The sequence below is a fragment of the Ceratina calcarata genome, unplaced genomic scaffold, assembly GCF_001652005.2.
Source record: "Ceratina calcarata isolate Rehan_Ccalc_2016 unplaced genomic scaffold, ASM165200v1 scaffold514.2, whole genome shotgun sequence".
Classification (NCBI taxonomy): Eukaryota; Metazoa; Arthropoda; class Insecta; order Hymenoptera; family Apidae; genus Ceratina; species Ceratina calcarata.
This window is the reverse complement of record NW_017175971.1, coordinates 1,366,725-1,388,640: the sequence shown is the minus strand read 5'-3', so window position 1 is coordinate 1,388,640 and position 21,916 is coordinate 1,366,725. Positions and strand designations below refer to the sequence as shown.

Genomic DNA, 21,916 nt, shown 5'->3' with positions numbered 1-21,916 from the left:
CGAAACTTCCGTGGCGAGATTTAGGCTACGACGACGCGTTGCGCAACGCGTCTTTCTTTTTTCCCTTCTTCCCGAACAACGTCACGAGGGCTCTAATCTCGACGTATAAAGAAATATTGCGAGCGTTCCGCTTCACCGAGCTGAAACTGCGCCCGGCTCGTTTCTTTTCACCGACCGAGCTTCGTCACGTTCCACCGGAATAAAATACGCCGAAGCCTTTTCCTCTTCGTTAGCGACGTCGATCCTAACTGATTTTTCTCGAAACTGCTTTATTTCCTGTTGTACGCGAGGCGCTGATCGAACCATATTTCCATTATCGTTTACGTAATGAACTTTTGTTATGAATTGTCTCATTATACGTCTTATTAAGCGTTAAGTAGGAGATTATCAATTAGCAATTGATTTGAAAGTTTTCATTGTATATTCTATGAGGGTTTGCAGATTTTAATAGAAAAAAATTTGAACAATTGTTTGTAGAATTCATGAAATTAATTATTTCTTCATTTTATTAATAGAATTTTATGTCCGCTTATCGAATGATTCATGAATACTAGTTTATTTTACAAGACGATTCTTGTTGACTTTAAAAATAGAATAAAGTTTCACGAGTAACTGTGAAGAGTGATGAGGCGAATAGTGATAGTTCTACGCGTTCCCGCTATACTCAATTTTTTATTAATTATTTCAAACAAGTGAGCTCTGAACAATTTTGACAATAAATATTTTTGAAGTATCTCTTTTTTAATCGATAGCTTTGAAGTTGAAAGTTTTAACCGGCTGTAACGGGGCGTGTTTATTATTCGTAAAAATGTATTATAGAAAATCGCGCTGAAAAACTTCGAACTATTTTCCGGTTCGTATTGTGCTGCGCTGCGCGCCGTTACGGCCGAAATAAAACTAAATTCAATGAACGTCTGGTACGCGATTCGTACGAATAGCAAATTGAAACCGTAATTAAATAGAATTCCCTCCGCCCCGCGTCCGCATCTGCTCTTTTTATTTTTCCGAAATCCGAGGGCAAGTCCTGCCGATTGACTAGTCAATCGCTATCGTAAAAAGAAATTTATTCGTCCCGTTGGTCGATGCTCGATTCGCATAATTCGACCAAAAAAAATCATGTCAACTATCCATATCTGTTAGTGATCGAATTCTGAACTCAATTTCGTGATCCCGTGACTTATCACCGAAACCAGCGGCATCAATTTTCATTGTTGCGCTTTGACGAATGCGAAACACGCTATCTGACACGGGACACGACGTTTTTCTCATCGTGACAGATCACATCTCATTTACCTTCCCCCTTTCATACAAGGAAGTTGATCCAATATTTTCTGTACCGTTGTACAAGATAATTGCATTTCATCAAAATTCTTACAGGCTTACTCGTCCAAGAAAGAGAAGTCATTCCATTTGTTTATTGATCGTATTCGTACACCGATCTGTATTCAGATTTAATATTTTCTAAATACCGCAGATCTCTTTGTACATGTTAGGTGAATTAAAGTAGCTGTTCAGAATATAAACGCAGCTTTGAGAACGGCGAAAATCTAAGAACTGAAATATTCCGCGTTTTCCAGTGATCCTTGCAACTCGTCTTCGTAATTTTCTACTTGCATTTTTTTGCTGTTATCGCCTAAAAGCACGTGTTGTAATATTGAGAAAAACGCGAACAGCAGACAGAGGAGTGGGAGGTGAAATTTTTAATAACGTCCAACGTCGTGGCTCGAAACTTCTAATTTGAAAACAAGCCGGTGTGACTCGGGCTCTCGCGGGTTGCGCAGCATTCGTACGCGGAGGCGACTGAATATCACGGACGCCGGGTATTCATCGCGAAAATCTATATTGCACAGGGCTGCAATTTTTCTACCTTTGCCGCGCCCGCGCGCTCCTCTCTCTTCCTCTCTCTCTCTCTCTCTCTCTCTCTCGGCCGTGTCTCGTTTTTACTCTGCTCTTCCACCAGCGTCCCATCGAAACAGTCGAAATCGCGTAAATCCCCGATAATAAAGCGCTGATGAGAAATTCCATGCCCGATGACTCGCTTCGCGTTGCTCCAAATTTCGTAATATCCGGTAGACGCTAAAAAAAGAATTCTAAACAATTTATGCGAATTAAGTGATTCCAGGATTTTTTACAATTTCCTATAAAAAAATGAACCGTCTATTATATTTGAATCAATTTTTCCTTACTTTGACATATCCAAGTGTTTATATATTACGATCAGTGAACAATGTATTATCACTTATCAATGAATTTCTAGCTTATGGAAGTGCATGGAGATTTTAAAATATAAACTATCAGTTCTATAAGCGAGCTTAATTATCCACGGAAACGAACTTACATCATTTTCACAATAAATATTTTTGATTCGAAATTGCTGAGCTCTATCTACGTGAGAAGACGAGTAATTCTCGTCGATCAGATTTCCGGCTGAAAGCACCGACCGATCGTTATTTATTGACTAATTGGTGTTCACGTTTACGAATGCCTGCACGGTTGTTCGATTTTATAGTAAAAAATCGTGCGTGACACCCGATAGCTTTTTCCGAATTCATTTCCAAGTTCATCGAGCCGTGTGAACGGCGAATATCGAATAAAAAATCCGGAAGGTGAATCGCGTAACGCTGCGTTCCGTACGAAAGGGATTCTTCAATCAGGGATTCGTAGAAGAATTCCTGTGACACCGAGCATTACCCCGGTTGTTTCCCGAACACATCCCCTGTTGGAACGACCGTTTTCCTCCCGAGATCGTCAGGTACACGCGAGTAAAGGGCGGTCCCGATGTTTACGTAAAACTTTTCCCAGCGATGGGGAAAGAACACGGAAACGGAAACAAAAAGAATAGAATAAGGTCAGACTTTATGCATGTATGCGAACGAGTCGCAAATTTTTATCCCGAGAAGTTGTTGTGAAAATTACTTGGACGAAGTTTTAGGACGCTCTGTAAATTAGCGAAGAAACAGAACTGACACGTTTATGGAAGAGGGTGATCGATCCGGTTTTTATCGACGCGAATTTTGCGATGATAACGCGTTCCATTAGATAATTAGACGCTAGTTTCTCGTAATGGTCGTTCATACGAAAGACGCATTAGAATTAATAATAAGATTCGCACGTGTCGTTGGTATGATTGCAATTTAAAATTAGTACTCTTCAATTATTATATTACTGTTTAGCTGCAATTTTTATGCGCTAAATGAGAAAGAGAATATTGTCAGAAATTATAAACAGAAAATGAATTTCTGCGAATATTATTTCGAAAACAAAAATTTTCAATCGCGAAACAGCCACATTCCGGTTGCTTTCCCGTTTCGCCGAGCGAAAATAAACGCGGAGAAATTCATGGAATAATTCATCGACGCATCCCTTCTCGTCTATGGCTGACTGTCCGCGTCCTGCGCGCATTCGTGTTCATTTCGAAAAATATTATCTTGTCGAAAATATTCTCATCGATCAACGGCATCACTAGTAGCTGTAGCAGTAGCAACGGAAGCGGCAGGTTCCTTCTTCTCGGCAGAAGAGAGGAGCCAGCTAGAAAAGACAGAAAGGTGGAAAGAGACGCGAAGAACGCGGGCTGAAGCGCGGCCGAGTACAGAGGATCGGGAGAGGGAAGGTTGAGAACCTCTATGGGAGCCTGGGTAATAAAATGAGGGCCCCTGCTCTCCCCCGGGGGTGGGGCCCCCTCGATAACCCATATTGTACCCCCCATTCCCTGGCTCTCCCTCCCGGGCTTCGCCCCTCTCGCCGCCGCCCCTGGCCGTATATACTCCGATCGGCCGGAAGAGTTTTGTCCCGGGCCGACCGTCCAGAGAGAAATCTTTTCGCGTCTATCCGACGGTCACCGGCTTATGCGAAATTTCTCAAAAATGATGGCCATCGACGCAGGAATTTTGCCGATTTTTCGATATACACATCGTCCCGATCCGCGATCGTTTTCCCTGGGAAAACGATTTTCGTAAGAAAATCGAGAGGTGGAGCGCGCCGACAATACTTTCCCGCCGGCGTATATACACGATCATATACCACCCCTAGGTCTCCCCACACCCCCCTAACAACAGTAGGGTGGTACAGTCCGGGCTGAGAAGCCGACGGCAACCCCGACGCAGGCAGTACAGCTCGCGCAAAGAGCGACGCCCTGCTCCGTCGGGCGAAAAATGGAAGGGAAAAAAATGCATCGGGTGGGACGGAGAGGAACGCGAGGGAGAAAGAAATTATTGGCGGTGAATCGTTTCTGGGACGAGGATCGGGAACGATTTCGATACTATAATGCAAGGTGTGGGATGTCTCTCTTCGTTTTTAATTCCCTCTCGCCTTGTCTGCCTTTTTGTTTTCCGCTCGCGATATTTTCAAGGATCTTTAATTGACGATATAAAAAGAAATTTCATTTATGTGATACTTGAAATATAGCTATTTTAAATCGGTGCTGTAAATTATTGATTCATTTTTATTTATCATGGTCTGCACGTAGTTTCTTATCGGATTTTTGTTAAGGTATTTTTGAAAATCAATACGAGCCGAGAATATGATATGGACGACAGATGAAATTGATAGAATCTCGCGAAAATTATATCAACTATTGAACCGTCCGAACATTTATTGCTCGCGAATATTGTTAATTAGAGTTATTTTTAAGAATGAACACGATCAATATGCAAATTAGGAAGATGTGAAACAGAATAATAATTACAAAATGTATTTTCATAACTGGTGGTAAATGCATCGCGTTTTGCGTTGACTTCGAATTGGAAAGGCTCAGATCCTGACGCACTCGCTTGTGTCGAGTGTAGATCGTCTGTTTCTTTTTTATTTCATTGTTCTTGAATTTCTCCTAAGCCTTTAAAAATTCTGTTTCTTCTGTTTCATGAACGAGTATAACTATCGGGTTTTGGTTTTAGTAGCCGACGAAATTATATCTGAGTTCATAAAATGTTTGGATCATGGTTATTAAAAATACTATTAGCGAATGTTGCCTAGGTTCAGGGATGCAGCGAGTTCGAAATGAACCTAACTTAATTTATATTTTATTCCAACCATTCAGGCTTTCCTGGTTCGTTTATTACGTCATCCAGGATTTTCACGTTTTTTAGTCCTCCCTTCCGTGTCTTTCTTTTTCTTCGCGTTAGGACTGCTATTCCATCCTGGACAAATTGAATTTAACTCCGGCTAATACGCCGGGCCGAAAGAGCGGCGCGTATTTCGCCGCTTTGTCCTGAGCACATCGCGAAAATCAGCGATGATTTGTGTGTCTCTACGGCGCCACGACGGATATTCCTCTCTCACTCCTTTTTTTTTTCTACGCTCGGCCGAGAGAGGATCGAGATTGAATTTTCTTGCGCGTTGTCGCGCTTTTCTCTCAGCCATCGTTGCGGTTTTTTGTCCGCGTACGCGCGTGTGTATGTAGATATATCCGAGAATCGAAGGACGATCCCTTTTTTCTCAGCGCTACTGCGAAATTTCATTATTAAATGAAAATCGCGTTGGTCTGAACAGAGACGAAAGGGATTGTTGGTTTTTCGAATGTCGAATAATATTTATTGATTTGTCCAATCGTTCACCCTTTCATAAGTTTTATACGTACGCAGAAATAATTATTACTTTCTTTCTCTCTCATTTGATTTAATATTTTAAAACATCGAATGCGTATGTATCAATTAGAAGGTTTGTGCGTCGCTGGCAGGCGTGGGAAAGCTAGAATTAGGTTCCGCAACCAAGGGGTCGATTCTTAAACGCGCGACGATCGATTCTGGCCGCCGGAGAAAGACGACGAATCGCCGCGTTATCGACGCAGAATATTTAACGAACATACACCTTCATTCATAAATCGTACAGCTACTCATTACTTATTGTTCATTAAAAATTCAGACAAATGTTCGAGATAGTAATTAGTAACCATCGGAAAGATTAACAGATTATAATAAATCATGTAGTCCTCGTACAATAAATCATGAACAGTTTCGATGAATTTCTAATTCGAACGAAGGAATTGGAACAATTTCCAATATTAATAATTTTCCATAATTTCATTCTATGCGGCAACTGCTAAACGAAAAAATTGTTTAAACTTTGTACCTTTGCCTATCTCGTTTCCTCGAATAAAAAATTCGAAAATTTTGGACCTGTTTCTTCCAGGCGATTTTGTGTCTATCTATCGATCTGGCTCCCCTGTCTTAGAAACAGCGTCGCTTTGATTAAAAGTTTCCGAAAGTTGGCTTGCAAACTCGCGCAACTTCCTTCCTTTTTTTTTTCTCCCTCCCTCCACGGCCGGGAGACTGGCCACAAAGTTGGTGGAAAATGACGCGGAACTCCGGGGCGACTATCAAAGCCGCGTATTAATAAAATACCGTTTGCCTTTTTTTCTTTGACGAAACTTACAACGTGAATTATGCAAAGACCGGGCGACGCAACGCGCAACGGAAACCTGCCACGCCGTGCCGCGCGCGCCGGTACCAAATTACCAGGGGGTAGATAGATGTCTAGCTAGATGCTAATGATAGACCACTCGTTATTCCGAATAATCATATCGGTTATAATTAGCATTAATACAGCCAGAATCATAGGAATAATAGGGACGGTAGGAACTGACTTGGGTTTCCATGAAATTGGTTACTTACTCGCCGACACCTATTTCCTTTCTCTTGTTCTTAAAACCAATACCAGGTTCGAACTTCTCACGCGTTTGAGATATTACTTAACGTTTGGCGTTCGTCATCCGTTCTCCGCGGACTCCTACCTCCCGTTTTTCGATTCTGTCCCGTCTATTTCGATCATCTCGCGGTGTTACTATCAGATTTGAACTCGTTACGAAGCTGTAAGCTTGCCAGAGATATCAATTCACGCATGAGTGGTAACAGTTTGCTTGATTTGGCACCACAGCTCCTTAAACGACTGAGATATTCGTTTACGATGCGAGCATCGTACTCTCTACCGCAACAAAAATAATGACATAACACTTGTCAATCAGAGTCGTCCTTCATTAATTTAATTAAGACATGCATTTGAACATAATCGACAAGTATTTCCTGTCTCCGCTTTGTTCTAAACGACGTCGAACGATTTCTTAATGGAAAATGAAAATAATTCTTTGGAGGATGCGTCTGATGACGCTTTAAAAAAAAAAGAGAGAAGGGCGAGGCCTGTAGAAAGGACGAAGGCGAAGATAGAAGCGTCCCATACTCACGGTTGAATAACGCATGACTGTCTGGCTTGAAATTATAGCATTTCGCCCCCTTCCCCCTTCCGTTCGCAGAAACTACCCCTTGGCTCTGGGCAACCGCTTGTTCGCTGCGCTTTCATTCAATTATGCATCCAGCTTCACCCACACAACGCGTGTGCCATCCCACCCAGCTCTTATTATTATTTTCCCGCGCTTCGCCGCCTTTTCTTGCCCTCTTCTCGGCCTGAAAACGCGAGCTGCAACCGGATGCCCGACCGTCCGCCTAGATCCCCTGCGTTGATGCTGAAAACTTCACCCCTTTGGCACCAGACTCATCTTTAATCTACATCGCTCCATTGCTTAAACATGCAAAGATCTTTCAAAGAAAGCATTAAACCGGATAATTGTTCGATCGAAGAAAGATACGTTGTTCACAATATTTTACCGCGATTTACACGTCGAGGCAAACACTCGTTTCGATGAATGCATTTCGACGCGAATTCACGTGCCAATACGAGTCGGTACTCCTTGAAAGAGTACGTGTACGTCTACGTGTTCGTGTAGTGACGTATTCAGGTGTGTTTATTGGCACGGGCATAATAATTTAAAGGATGCGGTAGAGCGGGTCGCGCGCGTGTTCCATAGTTCATCGGTTTTTCAGGTGATGAGCTACGGTTACGGCGTAAAAATTTCAAGCGTCCTGGTATCGCCGTCTATAAATATTCATGCACGCGACGAAACGCCAATATATATGTAGAGTAACACGAATATGTTGAAACGGAACATAGTTGTAGAACCTGGTGATGCAGAACTTGCCCGCCGCGCCGTTCAGTCGAACTGCAGACAACTTTTTTTTAATACTATCGGTTATGATAGGAATCGTTGTAATCGTCTAACGCGATCACGCGTAATTCGTCTTACGCTCCGAGATACGCAAACACGTTGACCGCAACCTTTCGTTAGCCGAGCCTTCACCGTGACGAAAACTGATAAACGAGCGTGGAACGCTCGCGGCGGAAGTCAGCGAGTGTCGATGTAATACACAGCCGTGCTCGCGTTACGGATTCCGTTTTGCCCGAGGTAAAACAATGATCGTATCGAACACGATGCCCAGGCTTGCTTCTCCATCCGTCGACGGACGTCCGGAAGCAAGAACCAAATTATAAGTTTCCCTGTATTTTTCTGTTCCAGGAAAGCGACAACCTCTGGTGGGACGCTTTCGCGACTGAGTTCTTCGAGGACGATGCTACCTTAACCCTCACGTTCTGCTTGGAGGATGGTCCCAAGAGATACAGTATGTTCTTTTTAGAATATTAAAGATAAATTCAAAAATTAGAACGTCGAGAACGAAACCTGTCGATCTGTAATCTCAACGTAAAAAAAGGATCAGAGTTAGTTTAATTTTATAGAAATTATAATTAATATCTAATATTATGTAAATAGGGAAAGTATATTTATTTTAAAAAGATTTGAGACGATCGCGCTACTTTTCTTCTGAAATGCATTCTTCTTCACGGTCCATTGTTTTCTATGATAGAGGCGAGATGTGCAACCATGCTCTAAATAATTATGCGCCACCGCAGTACAATTTTGTAGTCGGTAGATTTTAATGTCTTCTTCCTCCGTTCGCGTACATCATTGAATGCACAGTAATAGCGTGATTACGTGTCACATCGCGTTGTCGCCGTCGTTGACAAACGCGAACAACAGTTCTCGATGTAATAAGATGGAACGCGATGCACGTTTGCATAAGAATCATTCATAAACTAGAATAGCGGATGTATAGATTTTCCGATGTCAATTTTACAAAAATAGGATTCACGCGAGATGTTTTCTTCCCTCAGAAATAATGACGTGTACCTATATAACGCATATTCTCATAGAGTACGTGGATTCTTTTGTATCTCCTATACATTTAATTAATGCTATGATGCAAGTCATGAAATTTACTCGGTCAAGTCTCCGTTCGATAGACGTTCAGATTCAGTATCCCTTAATCGTTTTAACACATCGTTTATGCTTATGCTTGCAGCGATAGGTAGGACGTTAATACCTAGGTACTTCCGTTCGATATTCGAGGGCGGAGTGACGGAACTTTACTACAATTTGAAGCACCCGAAGGAGTCATTTCAAAATACCAGCATAACACTTGACTGTGATAATTGCGTTATGGTCACGCATCACGGCAAACCGATGTTCACGAAGGTACGCGGAAAATTCACTTAAGACACTGGACAGTATGAACTTGCTCAGTTTTATTTTTAATCATCTCCCGATACTTCTACTTGCAATATTTATTGCCTACGATCGGTGGGCGGAGATTTTTTTTGTTTCCAAACGCCTTACCGCTAAACACGGATGTTTGTTCTGCAGGTGTGCACGGAAGGTAGATTAATATTGGATTTCACGTTCGACGATCTTATGAGGATAAAGTCGTGGCACATGTCGGTGAGGTCGCACAAGGAACTCGTGCCTAGGAACGTGGTCGGTATGCAACAGGATCCGACGATGCTCGAGCAGCTTAGCAAGAACATCACCAGGCAGGGTATCACCAATTCCACCCTCAATTACCTTAGGGTATGTACAACGCATTGATTCTTTTATCATTTCGACTGTTCTACCGCTCGCCGTTTTATAAAATTTTCCCTGATCATCGTTACGTTGCGATCCGTTGTTCGATTGAACGAAAAGAAATACTGCTGGAATTGTTCAGCGCGGAACCAATCGTTCAGAAATCAGGCGAGGCCGTACTAATGGGATTATTAATTAAAATGAAGTTAAAGTTGCGCAAAATTTCAGACTCCGTCCTGTCTGGCTACGCGCGCGGCCCTGTGTATACGTATATCCCGCGCCGTCGCATCGATTATTTTAATTGTCATCATTATAATGTAAAGGCTGCTGGGAAATTACATGCTTCCGATAATAATGTAAAATGGATTTCAGTTTTATTACGGCAAACATAAACCAAATTTAATTTGTCTCCGTGTTCGAACAGCCGGCCGTAGCGCTCGCGCACTAGTGTTACCGTTGCGCCGCGTTCGCGAATATATTTTAGGAAGTTTATTTTCAACCGGTACACTCGCCGTATACGATAATTTTCATATTAATAGCACGCATAAGTTCCCTGTCGATGTCGCCGTCGGATTAAATAACAGGTCGCATTCATTTTGTTTCTGTATCGGTTATTTTCGTCGTCGTTTCTCATCCGTTTCCCTCTGCCGCGTTTTGAGACCGAAACGTGCCCGTTCGTTTCGAAAATGACGAGAATCGAACGCGGACGCGTACGAGCAATTTCCGAACGGGCGAGGTCGTGAAGTATTGAGGTCGAGCGTTGCCAATCGAGGCGGAATGTAATAACGCTAAACGTTACAATTGTTTCTTGCAGTTATGCGTGATTTTGGAACCGATGCAGGAGCTGATGTCGAGGCACAAAGCGTATGCGTTGTCACCGCGGGACTGTTTGAAGACTACCCTGTTCCAGAAATGGCAGAGGATGGTTGCCCCGCCGGGTAAGAGAGGTAGACGAACAGTTGCTTTACATGAGAAGCACCAGCCAGTGGAGCCAAACGGCCGACCAGTCTACCGCAGGACTCGCTTTCCGATAGTCCGACGACGGATGTTTCACTTGTTTACCGCGTTGAAAATCTCGGTTCCGATTCGATTTCCATGATCAGAATACTCCTGTCCGACCGTGTTCCTCGTTTTTATCAATCATCTCGATAAATCGCATAACTTTTCTCTAGTTGGGATTCTATGCTACAGTGAATACGCGTTCGTTCAGTGCAATTATAACAAAGTTGCAGACGCAAGTGATTACTTTAAAAAAAAATGCTTATCTCGACACTTAGAATGTAGATCACTAAAGGGGCAGCGTTAAAAAGAAACTAGTCACGAAAAGCAATGGCGCTTCTACATATTGGCATGATCATTGTCGGGAGATAACGATTTTTTTCTCTGATTCGCGTTGCGTGCGTCTCGGCGCGCTCTTTATCGCGCGTTTTTATCATGCGTGTACGCGGTGCACCGCGTCTCCTGTTTCACCCTGTTGGTCGTTCCCTGCTCCGATTATCCCCCGTGTTCAAGGTCGGCGAAATCACGGAACCGAGCGCGTTCGTTTTGTAACCCGTAACTAAAGCGGGAATTGTCTGCTCGCTACTCTTCTACTTCGATGCGATGCGTGTTTCTCTGTAAAGATGCGATAAATCTACGTTACGTGAGTGGCAAACTTCTCTAAGTAGCTTTTTTTTTTATCACACGGACAATAGAGAATGCGATCTTGATCGGATCTTTTGTATCTATTTATATGCCTTGTTCATCACCGATGCATGCATGCTTCTATGTGTGAGAGACCTTTGATTTTGGAGAAAGGTCCAAAGCTGGGTAGCGGTCTGAAGTTTCTTAGCGCGCTGCTACATGGCTAGCGTCCCCGGCATCGGGTCAGAGCGTATGTACTTATATCGAACTTGTTCTTTCAGAGTCCCAGCGACCAGCCAGCAAACGAAGAAAGCGGAAGGGAAGCACGTCGGGGCCGGGAAACAACGCGCCGCCCGCACCTAGCAAAAAGAGATCGCCGGGACCTAATTTTTCTCTGGCATCGCAAGTAAGAACCGTTTTGAACAACACTTCAACTTCAAGACGATTTGCAAGGATTATGATCAATATCCGTGACTGATAAAAGTTTTAACGACCTCCCGAATTTCTCGTTATTCCAGGACGTGATGGTCGTTGGTGAACCGTCGTTAATGGGTGGTGACTTTGGTGAAGAGGATGAACGGTTAATTACGAGGCTGGAAAACACGCAGTACGACGCCACGAATAGTCTAGATCCTCACAGTCACGATACACCCGGTGGACCACCTCCGCATCCTCACCAATTCCATTCGGAACCGACACCCGGCAACTCTTGGCCTCCGGACCGCGGTCCTGGACCGCCACAGGGAGGACCCGGGAGTCAGGTAATTGTTTCTATTCACAAGTTTGCCAGGTAATATCTGGACCTTCTGGTGGTTCGAAATAGATCTCTTCGCATTATGCCCAGCCAAATTCAAAGATTCCAATCGTAAAACGATTTGCAGGGAGTTCAAGGTGGACAGGGTGGCGGCGGAGCGGGCGTACAGGGGAGTCAGGACGCCAGTCAGCAGCAACAAGACAAGAAGAGCCCCGCGGTGAGCCAGTGAGGCCAGGAGTCCCCGCGCCCCCCCACCAGGGGGCGACGGGGGCGCAGGCCCAAGAATATGGCTCCCTAGCGGGGCGAGAACCCTAGCCTCCCCGGCGCGTACCTGGCCTCGTCCGGATGTTCGCCCGGCAGGCTGTCGCACATGCATCCGTTGACCTGTCACCAACCCGGCCTCCAGTCGTCCGGGCATCATCACGCGGATCAGCAGGTGCAGCTGGGTCACGCGGCAGCCGCTGCAGCGGCCGCGGTCTCGATGGGGATGGAATCCTCGGATCTGGTCGCGGTCGCCCATTACCAGGCGCAACAGCTACAACGACAATTATTGGCCGAGCAGTCCGGTCCGGGCACGATGCTGCCGCCGGCTGCTCAGTCTACTGGTGGAGGCTTGACGCAGCCGCTACAGCAGCAACCCCAACAAGCTCACTCCTCCCAGGGCCAGGACCCGTTGCAGAGCCTGATGCAGCAGCTGATCTGTTTGCAACAGATCGAGTACTTTCTCGCACAGCGTGGTCACAAGTGATGGTAACGATCAATGGGATCATCGTCGTTCGTGCTATCAGTGGATCTCTCGCTTTGTTGGAAGCAGAGACTCGAGGCGAGAGAGAAACTTCCTCGCGACGATCCGCGTTTTACCTCTTCGTGCTGTGTGTGACCCATGTTTCGAGATACGAGAGCTGTTTGCGAGGCTGATGAGGATTGACGCGCGTTTTCGTTCGAGGTTTCCAGACACACAGGTACACACATAAATATAAATATAATTCTATACGTGGACGTGGCAATGTCCCGCCGGTTTGTTCCTCGAACGGAGAACGGGGAGGCGCGCGGTGTCTCCGAGTTTCTCGATTACACAGGAGACGGCCGATGTATCGTAGCGTGATCGCGTGGGAACGGTTCCGAGACACCGTGGCGAGTAAATATCGTGCGACGGCCTTCGGGTGTAATTCGTGACCGGGAGGCCGGACATCTAGCGTGTGATAAAGAAAATTATGTCAAAAGATGAAAAACAAAGTATATTAAGGAAAAATAAATGAACGACTGTCGGTGATAAATATCTACGATGGAGGAATCTGAAGAAGAATGCTGACAATTGAAACGGTTAATAAAGTTGCACGAAGTGAAAGAGAAGTAAGGAGAGCAAGGAAGATAAAAACGGTACGCGCCACGCACGGCAGAGACGATCGTTCGCTTTGGTGCGAGCTGTGAATGAATCTCTATCCGTCAACAGTATTGATATAATTAATAGAATAAATGAATATAAAAATATTGTAAGAGGTAAAAAAAATATCGTAAGTACGTATTGTGCAAGCGTATGCGAGACAGGAGAGAGAAAGATATAGAGCGTGGTGTGATATATCGAACCGGAGGTCGAGAGGGTGTGGGTGTGTTTTAAGAGACCGGAGACATCTCTTTTTAGATTCGATGATTATAATTTTTCGTTTTTAAGCGTGGAGCCCGATCGAACGCCAACGCACAGGCCCTGGTACGCCCTGTGTAACACAATTTTTCAAAGTTTTATTGTTGCTATTATGACGTCGTCAAGGGAAACAACTGCGAATGGATGAGCGAAAGTATTTTGTGCTCGCCGAATAATAAACGAGACCGAGACAAATGGGAATATAGTGTAATCTGTATTTCAAGCGAAAGTTATAACAAATTGAATTTATTATTTCGTGACTGTTGTCTCGCGACACAGCATAGCGCGTACCCACGTCCAAATTACCTTGATTTCTTTAAAGATAATATAAAAAATCGTTTCGAAAAGCGAGACAATCGTTACAGATATCGCGCGCGACGATTCAATCAATTTATTCACGAAATCGGGGACGTAAGGTTTTTTAGCAAAATGGGTGGGGGGAGGCGGGATAAACAGAAAAAAAGAAGCGAAGTATACACGCAACTTAAGTGCGTACACCATGAATCATTCTAGTGTAAAGTTCCTTGCGCGTTACGTTTGTACACGATGTATATGTTCCTCATTGTATGCTTATACACGTTTGTTCCTATTTCTTTTGTATTAATCTTCGGTGATTCGTTGTGTTCTCTTCTTTCGCTGTTCTTAAGCTCGGGGCATTATGTCGTTCCTTTCTGTTTTAATTCTCCTCACTTTCTTGAATAATAAATGAATGGTTGGTCGCGATCTTCAAAAGCCAACATCCTATCGTCTGTTTCCTCTCTTTCTTTCCAAATTGACGTCGTCGCTTTCCTCTGCTAAATAAAAATTCTGGTGCAAGATAAATTTGTTCCTGATACATCACATTAGCTGTTCTTAGTCCTAAGAAAACGATTGTATCGTAGAATCGAATTATCAGGCATTGATTGTCACCGCGTGGACGACGTTGGTACGAGCGTGCGATCGTAATTTACAATTTCAAATACTTTTGCGTTCTTCATTGTTCAAAATCGCTGCGAGTCTATCTCGTTCGTTGATCGTTCCTCGTTCGATAAAATTTGAGTCATGAGAATTATTCGAACGACGAACGTGAAGCGCGTTCACAGTATCGATTCATCGTTCCATTTCCAATTTTTTTTTTTTGAAGGAAATGAAACGAATCGACCTTTTGACGGATTCACAAGCGAGACTAGCGTAAATTTTCAGCCGATTTCAAAATATCGAAACGCATCACAATGCTTATTTCTAAGGACACTCCCATTTAACTTTTGTAAAATAATTTCGTAATCTGGTGACAATTTACGCTGGAACGGTTCCATCGATTGTACTCTGATAGTAATGCGCTACATGGATGGTGACATAGGGAAAGGGCACGAACGTCGGCGTTTCATCACGTCCATGAACTCTGCGCTTATTTCGGGTGGTTCCACTCTGAGATGCACGCCGAGAAAGGAAGCAAATGCGGCGAGGAAAAGAAATAGCGAACGATAGAAACTTTTTCCGAAATATGTACAAAGATCATCGTATACATGCGTCATACACAACATACATACATGTACACATGCCGGAGAACGAGCGATCGGTTCTCTCTCTCCGTTCCCGTTTTCGTTTTTTATTTGTCAAAGGAAGGGGAGGTCTGACGAAACGACTGACGTTCACAACTCTGATCGCTCTTGTTGTTTCACGAAATCGACAAGAACGAAGAAGAAGCAGTCGTTGGGAAGGAAACGAGTGGACCGATCGAATTTAAACAACACACGTACACACGTTCAGAGATCACAGGACACACTTACGACTACAAATCATTGAATTTAGATAGTTAAGCTACGCGTGAAGCCAGTACAGTCCCACGGCGTGAGAGTGTGCGAACAACATAAAAAATCAATTGTGGATAGGAGAAGATGGAGAAACGAGAGAGAAAAACGACGAGGATGTGTTTCTTAAGCGGAGAGTCACGGTATGCCTGACACAGCTGCGATTGTTTTCTCTCGATTCGAAGGGGGAAAGAATGGCCAGATAAACGAGTACATGCGCGAGAATGATCATATGCGAATGTGAGTGCGAGATAGACATTGATAAAAGCGTATGAGAGAGAGAGAGAGAGAGAGAGAAAGCAGGATTGAAAAGAGTGCGAACGACTATTTCGACACGAGCATGCGGTGGGTTTTAGGATAAATGATCTATTGACAAATGTTGTATATTATTACGAATTATAATGACACTATTATATAATTAATTAATTAACTAATTAATTAATTATTATACCCTAATAACGTGAATTGAATTTAAAAGAGAAGTGGATGAACGACAGAAAAAAAGCGAGAGGAATGAAAGAATGCACGAGAACGCGAAGGAAAAAGTAATAGGAAGAATCTATGAAAATGAAACAAATTTTAATTGTTAGCGAAGCACCACACGGGGCCAGAGGATAACACAGCCCGCGGTTGCGGGAAGTATCTGATACGAGATACGGGTCAGATCGGAGTTAGCCCTCGCCTGTGTCACGAAACGAACGAGAAAGATACGTTAAAGAAATCGTATTAAAAAAAAAGTCGAAACGAGGAAGTGTTTCTGGCGCTAGCGAGACCGGAAGGACCGAAAACGCTTTTGTCAACGAGAAGTGCATCGACCAATTTTCCAACGAAAAGAAAATAAAAAAAAAAGGAATCCTTTCTCTTCTGTCGAGTTTCTCTCGCTTTCGTACCGCGATCACTTACAAAACGTGAAAACCTGTACATTCTTCGACTTTGTAAATTTTTTCTGCTAGTAAACGAATTCGGATTTTACGCACCTGTACTTGTTCATTGACATACATATCAGTCCATATTTATCGTTTTGTTTTTTAATCGAAATCTTGGCGTTGCATTCTGTTTCGTTTCGTAAGCCAATATTAATGTCTTATTTCTGAAGTGATGCCATGGATCTTCAGTGGTCTTGCACACAGTCGTTTTCTTTTAAGGGAGATAGTAGTCGAATAAAATTAACGGTCTCAGTAGAGATAAATCAAACGGTTCTTCGATACGAGCTTCGTTTCAATCCGCGAGGATTAACTTTTTTGGAAAGAGGAAAAGAAGATTAACTTTTCTCCTTCGTAATCTCTTTTAATTTAGTTAATTGCAGAATTCTGCAGGTTCTCTTTATACTTTTAGTCAGATTGTAATTTTTGTGAAATTTTTAATCCGCATAGAGTTATTGAACCACAGAAACGAATGAATTTTTTTGTTAGTTTAATATTCTATTTAAAAATCTTCCATCTCCAGTATATTTTTTCTCGTAAAAATTAAACAGAATAATTTTCTTCGTAAGAACAGTCATTGCTGATCAGAGATGAAAAGTAAAGAGGATCGTTCTCCTTTCCGTCCACGGCAATTGTACAGTTACACGGAACAGAAGATGGCTTCGGTCCTAAGCCAGAATGGTCCCAAGTAGATTTTGGCTCAGGGATAACAGGCGAAGGTATATTCGTAACTCGAAAGCGTTATTTACGGCCTTTGGACTGAGCTGTGATTAAGTTCACGAAAACCCCAATTACGAAGATTAAGTCGAGGTCCTTTGCCCTCGTCATATTTCAGTCCTTCACCCCTCATTATTTTTAAATATTGCATATAATTTATAACATCATAATTTATGAGTGTCACCATCTTTTAAAATCATAAACCTAGTTGTGAAACGCGTCTTCTTATTGGTCGCAAAAAATATTTCCAGCCCCTCGCCTTCTGTAGTTCTATTTTCACTTGGGAATTGAGGGACACATCTCTCAGGATTTTCTTGGAAGGTCTGAGTAATAAAATATGAGCACCATATAATTAATGAATAATTTGTTTTACGAGTGAGGAAGATACCGATACATATTTATTGAAAATGGCTCGAGGGATGAACGAGATGCGAAAGAGATGACGAAAGAAAGCTTGTACATACATATAATATGTAGAGAGAGTGGCGTCGCGGACCCGGGTTTGTTCATCTGTAAATACGCTGTCCCCTGAATTTGACGCTAAATAAATCTCTGTGCCTGTGTGGTCGGATGTGTGAAAGATGATTCTCTGGATCACAGGCGCGTCGCGAGCCAATCGCCAATATCGGACCAGTGTTGCGAGCGATTGTTGCGCGTCGATTCGATTATTATTATAGTTGTATAAAAGTGAAGAAGAATATTATAGCGAATTAGGGGACGATTTAATAAAAAATGGAAACGCGATTCAAGGAATAATAATAATAATAATTACGGTTCCAACCCTCAGTGGACATGGGCCAGCGAGCATGGGTATATTATATTAATATACGTTCAGATGTTGGCCCATCGCCATGACCAATGAAGTAATAAAATTGAAGGAAGACAAGAACGAAAGAGAGAAAAAAAATGAGAAAAAAAAAAGAATTGTCATCTAATTACATTTTTACGCACTCCAAATTTTTATCCTCGTCATTTGTATCATAGCGACATGTGTTTAAAAAAAAGAATCTACATTATATGTATGTAATCAAAATTGTAACTGACAAAACGTTAATAAAAAAATGATATTCGAATTGGCGTTCACGATGCTTTCGACTAAAACTGACAAGTTATTACAAATAGAAAATTGAAAGACGCTACGAGCTTTGAATCTAGAGATTGTACATTAGAAGAAAAAGTATCGTTCATGAAATGACAGTCTAGTATTACAAATGTACAAAATTAAAATTCGGCGCGAGTTATTGGAACCACGCGAAGTAGTAGAAACCAACATTTGGTCAGACGGTCAGACGCTTCCACGAAGGATAACGACGCTGCGCTGTGCAGGAGCTAATCCAGGCAATAGGTAAGTTTCCATTGATAACTTTAATGTTACTTTTGTCTTTACATGGTTCTCGCAATATCAAATCACCACAGTTGAAATTTTACAATACATGCTAATAATCTCCGAAGCCACACATCGATCGCAATTCATTTACTTCACAAACATTGGGTTTGAACATATGTAATCATATTTAGAACATCCATTAATCATCTAAATTGACCTCATCCATTCCACTTTGTACTTATCTCTATTTCCTTACGGTTTAGTCTGAACATTTAATTGTTAAACAAAGAAATCGAAAGATTGCCAGCAGATGAGAAAGTACCACGAACCGTACGTTGATAACATTTCGCTAGGCGTACGTCGCTTACAGCTTGCTGGTAAAGTTGGATGCGCTTCAATTATGCTTCTCACGATAGTTTATTGCAAAAGATTATTTTATTGTGGATCCAACTGTTATGTTATGTTCTTCTCAGAGTAACGGAAAATGTGTGAAATATGTGAATGTTATTTAAAAATCTTTAAACATACTTCGACAACCGCTCCCTATCGACTTACGGGTGGCACTGTCGCCCCCCGAACGTTGCTCTTTCTCTTATTACTCCCACGAGGGTAGTAGGGGGTGTATCCCGAGTATAAAAGCAGGAGCAATGCGTGGCGGCAGCAGTATCACCGGCAACTCGGCATCGGGTGGTTGTTAAGATTGTAGCGTCTCTAGATTCTTGTCTAAAAGATTCGAGGATTTTAGACTATTCCAAGTAGGCGTGACCCTATTACTGCGTATGCGCGGTTAATTTATATTCGGAATTTCAAAAACGTATTCATTTTAACTAAAATGATTTATTTCCTTACAAACAATAATTAAATCGAGAATAACAAATAATTGTTCATTTCTCTGAATCGATTATTACGATTAAGCACTAAATTTAGCACCCTTAAATTCACCAACGACATGAACAAAAGAGTAACATGCAGAATCGAAGGGATTGCACGTACAACAATCGATCCGGACTTCACATGTACAATCGTTTCCTACGAAGTTCAACGCTGGACAATCTCCCATCTACGTTTGGTCCACTTCTAGGTGAAGAGCTGTCTGACTAAAATCAGCGTTCCCGTGTTACGACCCGTCTTTACGATACTTGGATAACTTATTCTTCTCACAATCGTGGACGAGATAAACTATCCTGATTTCAGTAAAATATTTCAGCTGCATTGTGAAGAAGGATGCTATAAAAGAAACAGTAGCCAATCATGAAAGAAATACTGTAGGATTTTTTTTAGAGATCCGGTTGGATGCACAAGGAGTGAACAAATTGCAGAAATCCACTCGATTACAAGACTCCTCTCGTTTCTTATTCTAAAAAGTAGTCTACAATGACAACGGTATAAGAATCTGTACAATATTTACATTCACGCGGGTTTACATTCACGGTCCACTATTTCTGTCAACTCTGCTCATTTGTACATGAAACTAACTGTCAGAAAGCAGCACAGTCAAATCGGACGCTTGACTCCTGGTGTCCGAAGGAGTGTCCGGAGTATCGGGCACCACTAAAGGCTCCGTTTGGTACCTATCCATTCTTCTGCAAGGGTTCACAATAACTTTCGATCCCGTGCACAGTTTATCGGCCTGAACAGTCTTTCTCCAAGTCGGCCCACGCATAGATTCACGGTTGTTGCATTTTCTTCGAGCGGACGAGGAACTGGCAGAACGATCCCTGTCGAAGAACATGAAAATACGCCGCCAACTACTCATCTCTGCCTTCGAAGTATTTTCCTTCTCTTCTCGATTTTCTTGCCTGGCCGGGTACTCTTTAGAACCGTCGCTGCCGTTCCCGCATAATTGTTCCACCTCGTTCGACGTCCGTTCCTCGGAGCTGGAGTCGTGCGTGTCTCTGGCTAGAAGTCGGGAAATTCGCGCGAGGAATGCATTTCCCTCACCGGACGATTCCTTCTTCCGTTCCGGTGATACGATCCTCTTCATCGTCTCGACGATTCTCTTCTTTAACCATGAAATATCCATCGACCGTATCTTTCGCGCAGACGGGTCGTCCGCCTCGGAATTCGGACGGGTTTGATCTCCGGCGTTGGAGCGTATTTTCACTCGGCTGTTGCGTCGTTTTTGCACAAATCTTACAACGAACGCCTGCAACAAAAACGATACGGTTGCAGTGAAAATAGAAGTCAATTCTTGAATATAAAATATTTAAATTCTCGTGTACTTTTAAATAGGATATATGAAATTATTTTGGAAGTCAATTTTATAGAGTTTGTCGAGAGAAATGTCCAGGCACCAATTTATAAATTGCTTTTTTTTTTTAACCGTCCAATAAAAATACGATGCAAATTTGTACGTTCGGATAGAAAAATAATTTTGAAACGGTACTCGCTGGAAATATTTTTCAGTTAAAATATAGCGGATCTTTTAATTTCGTCGAGAATTGCATAAATCGTTTGAGGCTCGCGTTACTGTCGCCACTTTAATCCTATCTCCGGATGAATTTCCGGCCGCTTTGACGTCGGCTCGCAGCTCGTAGGAAGTTTGTCGACTCGCGCGGAATCGAATTTACAATATCCTTTGCTTTTCGACACCTTCCGGGGCTTAATTGCCATCCGGTAACACGATCGCGGGAAAATTTAAGTCAGCGCGACTCGTGCGACATTTTTCGACCCGCCTTTTTTCACCCGTTTCATATTTTAATTCGAACGGTGTTTGGATATACCAAAGAGAACTAATTAAGAGCGTTGGGGCACACCCGGAAAAAATGAATTTTCCCAGCGCGAACACGTAATTTATTTCGGCTCGCTTCCATATTTACTATATTGCGAGCGTGTAAAACGAATTCCTCGTTTTTTAAATTTAATTATGTGTTCTCGCGTCCGAATTAAACAGGCTGACCGACTCTTCCGTCACTCGATTGTGTTAAATATTACAGAAATATTCCCGAAACGAGAAACAGCCGGGTAATTGAATCGTACTTTTTCAATGTGCAGCTCGACTATATGTTTCCGCGCGCCGACAATTAATGAACGGGATCCTCGTTTTTCTACAATTCTTAATTGACAGAACACGTAATTGCTTTCACCTGTACACATATTCGATACAACAGTGCCGTGTTTTTGTGACGCTTGTCCATTGCACGAAATAGATATTTTCAACTCGATGGTGACATTCCATTTTGATATTCAGAGTTTACCCCGAGGAGAAAAGGAGAATCAGTTCGAATTGATACGTACCATGATTGTGAGTAGAACGAGTGTCAGGATCGCGATTATGTACCAATGATGAACCATCCATCGTTGAAAAGTCGCTAGACTGGCATCTGATAGAAGAAGCCTCCTGAGAGTCGCCAATGGTCCACTAGGATCCACCTGAAACAACAATTATCACGTTGCATAACAGAAGCAATCGAGCCGAC

At 42.7% G+C, this 21,916-nt stretch overlaps 2 protein-coding genes across 4 annotated transcripts in view; one reads left to right on the top strand and one right to left on the bottom strand.

Annotated features, from left to right (window-relative positions):
• Chi (LIM domain-binding protein 2 Chi) overlaps positions 1–16,502 on the top strand; it is a 54,792-nt gene extending 38,290 nt beyond the window's left edge. The window contains exons 3-10 of one of the 3 annotated variants that reach the window (XM_018030062.2): positions 8,342–8,444; positions 9,183–9,355; positions 9,524–9,727; positions 10,536–10,668; positions 11,626–11,750; positions 11,863–12,105; positions 12,226–12,315; positions 12,397–16,502. In XM_018030062.2, the coding sequence (XP_017885551.2) occupies positions 8,342–8,444; positions 9,183–9,355; positions 9,524–9,727; positions 10,536–10,668; positions 11,626–11,750; positions 11,863–12,105; positions 12,226–12,315; positions 12,397–12,846 (1,521 nt within the window). In that variant the 3' untranslated portion in view covers positions 12,847–16,502. Of the gene's footprint in view, positions 1–8,341; positions 8,445–9,182; positions 9,356–9,523; positions 9,728–10,535; positions 10,669–11,625; positions 11,751–11,862; positions 12,106–12,225 lie in introns of all 3 variants that reach the window. The other 2 variants (XM_018030065.2, XM_018030063.2) reach the window with 2 other exon arrangements.
• Positions 16,503–18,516: 2,014 nt separating this feature from the next.
• The window catches only part of LOC108628261 (disintegrin and metalloproteinase domain-containing protein 10), a 123,339-nt gene continuing 119,939 nt past the window's right edge, over positions 18,517–21,916 (bottom strand). The window contains exons 18-19 of the mRNA XM_018030056.2: positions 21,735–21,869; positions 18,517–20,643 (exon numbers count right to left, since the gene is read on the bottom strand). Of these exons, the coding sequence (XP_017885545.1) occupies positions 19,969–20,643; positions 21,735–21,869 (810 nt within the window). The 3' untranslated portion in view covers positions 18,517–19,968. The remainder of the gene's footprint in view (positions 20,644–21,734; positions 21,870–21,916) is intronic.